The 6069-nt window shown below is 28.9% G+C and overlaps 1 protein-coding gene across 1 annotated transcript; it reads left to right on the top strand.

The window, feature by feature from the left end:
• The first annotated feature begins 224 nt into the window (after positions 1–224).
• Positions 225–5860, top strand: LOC120071556 (beta-glucosidase 12-like). The gene is made up of 13 exons (XM_039023885.2): positions 225–412; positions 504–573; positions 670–728; positions 1005–1080; positions 1646–1723; positions 1847–1934; positions 3671–3926; positions 4370–4485; positions 4610–4827; positions 4977–5008; positions 5141–5246; positions 5328–5430; positions 5588–5860. The coding sequence occupies exons 1-13, from the start codon at positions 257–259 to the stop codon at positions 5754–5756; spliced, it is 1527 nt and encodes a 508-aa protein (XP_038879813.2). The 5' UTR covers positions 225–256; the 3' UTR covers positions 5757–5860.
• The last annotated feature ends 209 nt before the right edge of the window (positions 5861–6069 follow it).

Below are 6069 nucleotides of genomic sequence, written 5' to 3' on the forward strand. Positions count from 1 at the left end.
AACGTAAATGTGCCAAATACAAAACTAACTTAGATTTCGAAAATCCTGTATTTAGTCATTTGAAGCGCCAAATAACAGATTTAAGAGAAATCATTTAAAAATTACTCAACATTGTGCAAGCTAGCTCTCTCTCATACTTTACAAAACTTGACATTTTAATATTGAAAACAAACTCTCTCCTTTTGGTTTTTATCATCTCTATATAAAGGCAATTAGGAAGAGGAAGTTTGTCACCATCAAACCAAAGCCAAGAAGGATGCTGGGTTTCAAAGATACCTTCTTCCTTGGCTTTCTTTCCCTTATCCTTCTAGTTTCAGATGCTGCACATCAACCAAGCTCTCCCATTCCCATTATAAGGAGAAGCAACTTCCCAAAAGACTTTGTTTTTGGTTCTTCATCTGCTGCTTATCAGGTATAAAGCATAAAGTTTGTACAAATTTTTCATTGTTTCATTCTCTAAACTCATAAACAAAACTTACAAAGAATGTATGTATTTATGACAGTATGAAGGTGCTGCTTTCCAGTATGGAAGAAAACCAAGTATTTGGGACACCTACACTCACAAACACCCTGGTTCTTCCTCTCTCTCAATATACCAAAAAATATAAAAATTTAAGCCTCTTACTTCAAGAGAAGAACTAAGTCATGTTTCTTTTTGTGAATTTGTAGAGAGAATTGTCGATGGCAAGAATGGAGATATAGCTGTTGATCAATACCATCGCTACAAGGTTTCTACTTCAACTTTTTTAGACCACAATTCCTATTATTTTCTTTGTTTTATCATTATAGAAAAGAAAAACTACCATTTTGTTTGATCAAAGTCAAATCTAACAAATGTAAGCTTTTTATTTATATTTTTAATCTAAAGCTCAAATGTTCAAATCTCCGCTCGAGATATGCACGACTCCATATCCCATGCATACATACATATCCTTATATTACTCTAACTTCCTTTTTATTTACTAAAATATTATGCAAGATTGATAAACAATTGTTCGATACAGGAAGATGTTGCCATTATGGACCGTATAGGTTTTGATGCTTACAGATTCTCAATTTCATGGTCTAGAGTGTTACCAAGTAAGAATTTAAATATTACTCGACATATATATGTAAAAAGGAATCAACTTTTAAGTATTATATTTTTAATTTAAAAAAAAATAATGAAACTATAAATTTCGAGAATAAACAAGAATTTTTCTTTCAACTTGAACATTGTTCAACTGGTTAAAATATACGTCTATCTAAATTCTTTATTGAATTTTTAAGCTCCCGATGCTTTTTGTTAAGTACGATTTAAATGGTTTTCTACCCTTGGATACCTTTTTCTATATCCAAAAGTTAAAATTGATTGTTCCTATTTCTTCTTCTTCTCATATATTTTTTTCCCTCAAGGTTAGATTTCTATTCATATGCTCAATTATAATTCATACATGCAAACTCAACGATTTTTACACCAAATTCTTTTTACAAGGACAAGTTGAATAATGATTTAGCAACTTCATCATATATTACAAATAAGTTGAATAATGTTACTGTCTATCAAAGATAGACGGTAACTTATCGCTATATTTAAAAATATTTCTAATAGTTTTATCATTTAAAATAATTATCTTTAATTTAATTATGTTTTAAATATAAACAGAGGGAAAACTTAGTGGTGGTGTGAATAAAGAAGGAATTGACTACTACAACAGACTCATCAATGAGCTCCTTTCAAAAGGTGGGCATATTATCTTAATGTTAGATTAATCTATTGTATTAAAATACCTTTGTCTAATTAATTAAACAACACATCACATGGCTTTTGATTTTAATAAATACTTACCATTGTAAATATATGTAGGCATCCAATCCTATGTAACAATTTTTCATTGGGATGTTCCCCAAGCTTTACAAGATGAGTATCAAGGCTTCATGAATCATTCAATTATGTAAGTACCTTTTTATGATATTATCATCTTTCCCCATACAATGATGGAATGCAAAACCATCAACATTATAATCTACACTGTACTAAGAAAAAAAATTAGAATTTAGACTACTAATTTTTTATTGACAACATATATAAACTACATAAACCATATATTATATTATTGACAAATAGATCAGAGGTTCGAATCTTCTTTCTCACATAGAGATGTTCATCTTTTCTATGGAGATGGGACAAGGAATGTCCTCGTTTCCATATCCAGACTCTCATATTTTATCTCTTTTTAAAATTAAAATTTTAATTATTATAATTGTTGTTATTATTACATCTCAAGTTGTATTTTTTAATGTCTAAGATATTGGATAATTTTTAAACATATGATTAAACGTTTAGATTATACATATGAATAACGTGATAGGTCATTATTTCGTCCTACTACGAGATTCAAGCCATTTTTTTTAGATTTAAATTCTACCCGTGGATTTAACCATTTAAAAGAAAACTTAAAATAAAAAATTAAATATATAATTAAAACTTTTGAATATAACTTTATTTAATTTAATTGTTTTAAAAAATTAAACGAGTATAATTCTCCATTTCGATTCTCAAAAATCAAATAAAGAATTTTACGAAAATGGAAAATGAAATAGGAAGTGGTATTCCATCTTCGACCTGCACAACACCTGTGAACATCTCTAACCCCATAGCATATATTGTTGAAAAATAAAAATAAAAAAAAAAGAGAAAAAAAACTTTGTAATTTTCTTTTACAAAATCGTCCAATCAGTATTAAAAGAAAAGATCATTTATATGTTGAGATGCACATATCTCTATATATCTCACTCTCATCATACACAAATCAAAATTAATTAAAATATTTATAAAAAAAAAGTAAAGTAAATTTATTACGTGACAAATAATAATTGGATAACTTAGTGGAATGCCTATAGATAAGTACAATCTAAAATGTACCTAAGTATTTTTTTTATATATTCATTAACAAAAGAAGAAGAGGCATTCAACGTGTAAGAGACTACTTCTTCATAAACATAGTGACGAATAAGTGGTACTGGTAACCAAAATATAGTTAATGGTAAATGAATAACTATTGATAAAAGTTACTTAGGTCATATTTACTTGACCATTTTTATTTTTGTTTTTTTAAAAAAATTAAGCCTATTTCATCAAAAAAAATTACGATAATTTGCATCTTTTTTAAGTACAATAGTTGAATTCTTAGCCAAATTCCAAAAACAAAAACAACTTTTTGAAAGCTATGTTTTTTAGTTCTCAAAATTTGGCTTGAAATTTTTAAACTATTGGTGAAAAACAGATAACAAAGGAAGAAATTTGAAGGTGGAAGTAGTGTCTATAGGCATAACTTTCGAAAACAAAATAAATAAAAAAATAAAATGGTTACCAAACACCTTAGTTACTTAAATTAATATATTTGTAGACATTCCATCATGATATTCAAATGAAGTTAATTAGGTTGATAATAAATGTTTTACTTTTACTTAGCTTAATAAAAATCAGATAATGTTTACCTAAATTGCTTGTTTAAAAGCCAACTTCTCCTTTGCCAAAATTTTAAAGTAATTATTCCAAAAGTTTTACTTTTTATCTCTATTTTAAAATCTTTGGTAAATCTATTCAGGCAATGTTTTAAGAAAGCTACCATATCAAAAACAAAAGTAACGTTTCAAGTAAATAAAATGATGTGAAAATTAATTGCAGAAATGATTATCGAGACTTTGCTGAGCTTTGCTTCAAGGAGTTCGGAGATAGAGTGAAACACTGGATCACCTTTAATGAACAATACGTCTTTATTATAAATGGCTATGCAACAGGATCTTTTGCACCAGGCAGATGCTCTTCTTGGCAACCATTTAATTGTCTTGGTGGAGATTCTGGGACTGAACCATACATTGTTGGTCATCACCAAATTCTTTCCCATGCTATTGCGGTTAAACTTTATAAATCTAAATATCAGGTACATCTCTCTTCTTACTATAACAACACATGTTTACTTTGTATAGTAGACCAAATAAAACAAATATTTTCAAAAATTGCCCAACAAGTGAAGTTAGGATGTTAAAATTGACTTAGCTTCGTTACTTCATAAAGACTAAAGCTCAAAATCAGTTATTGAAGTTAAGGTCAATTTAATTATTGGATTTTTTTCAAATATATGAAAATGAGTCAATTTATTTATAAATATAGTAAAATATCATTATCTGTCAATGAATAATATCCTTATCTATTAGTGATAGATACTAATAGACACCAATACACATCTATTAATGTCTATCATTGACATTAATAGATATCTATCGATGTTTACCATTGATAGACGATGCCATTTTATTATATTTAAACAGTAATTTTATCCTTTAACATATATTTTTCCAACCATTTGTGACATGGGATTTATAGAAATATCAAAAAGGAGAAATTGGAGTGACATTATTTTCGAATTGGTTTGTCCCATATTCAAGTAGTGCCGCAGACAGAAATGCTACAGTTCGAGCCCTAGATTTTCAACTTGGTTGGTAAGTAATTAAATTAGTATAAGTGGCCAACATTTTGTAATTAATGCTACCTTAAAATTCTCAAATTAGATTATCTTCTCCAAATTATTTGTATTTGACCAAACTAATTTAATGATTATGGTAGGTTTTTGCATCCAGTGGTCTATGGAGATTATCCACCAATCATGAGAGCTCTTGTGAAAGACAGATTACCTAAATTCACAATGAAAGAACGTAGTTTGATCTTACAATCTTACGATTTTATTGGAATTAATTACTATACATCTAATTATGCACAAGACAATCCCAATGTTGATCCTGCCAGACCAAGCCTCTTGACTGATTTACGTGCCAATTCTTCGAGTATGCACTTAAATGAACTAAACTCCAATGCTATCTTTTATTTTAAAATACATTTTCCTTCTACATTTTTGCAAATTTTTCACATGCAAATAAAATATTCTAGTCTTTTTATTGATTTTTGGAAATGTACTGTTTTTGGATAATTGTAGCTGATCGTAATGGAGTCTCAATTGGTCCGAAGGTAATCAATGTCCAAACTTTCCTTCGTAAAGTATTTTTGTTCAGTTTTATTGATTGAATTCTCATTTTTTCTTTAGACATTTTCCTTTTTATCAAAGAATTTATTACTTATCTATTTACAACAATCTTGTAGGTGAATGCTTCATCCTGGCTTGCAGTTTATCCAGAAGGATTGAAAGATTTGATGATACATATAAAGGATCATTATAAAAATCCGGATCTCTACATCACAGAAAATGGTATTGATAAGAAATTTTACGTATGTGTATATCTATATAAATTTGCATTATCTTATTCATTAATAATATTTTGCATTACAGGATATCTCGACTTTGATAGTCCTCAAGTTTACAAACTACTAAAAGACGAGGGTAGAGTTAAATACTATCGTCAACATCTCAATAAACTTTACGAATCAATCAAGTGAGTAACTAGATAAAAGAATTAGTTTAATTAATTGCACGTGAAGTTTGAATATTTTTATCACATGTTTGTCAATAATTGTAGAAATAAGCAATTATATTTGCTGCTAGCTCATGTTCTTAATAATGTATTTTCTTCTTTTTATTATATTGTATAGGGCTGGTGTAAGGATAAAAGGATTCTTTGCATGGTCGTTATTGGATAATTTTGAATGGGCGAGTGGATATACCGTACGCTTTGGTCTGGTCTACGTTGATTTCAAGCACCGTTTGATGAGAATCCCAAAACTATCAGCAAATTGGTTCCACAATTTCCTACGAAGCTAAAGATGACTATATTCTAGTGTCATTTTTCTTTTGTAATCGCAATCTTTTCATCTTAATGTTTTCTGTTGGACGCGAATAAAATAAATTAGCCTTATTGCACTCCATTGGTTCGAATTCTATATATTCTACACATTGGTAGCATTTCTCCTTTATTTTAATACACCATACAAACTCACAAGGATGTGATATCTCTTGAAAACGGTAAGACCCTCAGACGATAAATAGAACAATCGTAAATGATCAAAAAAACAGCGGTCGGGCAAAGAACGGAACCTGTAAAACAAAAGACGTTTCGCGCCTCTGACCAGGAGTG

The sequence above is a fragment of the Benincasa hispida genome, chromosome 2, assembly GCF_027475165.1.
Source record: "Benincasa hispida cultivar pf3 chromosome 2, pf3_genome.v1.1, whole genome shotgun sequence".
Lineage (NCBI taxonomy): Eukaryota > Viridiplantae > Streptophyta > Magnoliopsida > Cucurbitales > Cucurbitaceae > Benincasa > Benincasa hispida.

What these genes read in the sequence shown, in the direction of transcription:
- LOC120071556 (XM_039023885.2), top strand. Translation starts at nt 257, where the DNA reads ATGCTGGGTTTCAAAGATACCTTCTTCCTTGGCTTTCTTTCCCTTATC. An exon ending in CTTCATCTGCTGCTTATCAG is followed by an intron (nt 413 to 503) that starts GTATAAAGCATA and finishes TATTTATGACAG; the next exon opens with TATGAAGGTGCTGCTTTCCA. An exon ending in TTTATAAATCTAAATATCAG is followed by an intron (nt 3,927 to 4,369) that starts GTACATCTCTCT and finishes TGGGATTTATAG; the next exon opens with AAATATCAAAAAGGAGAAAT.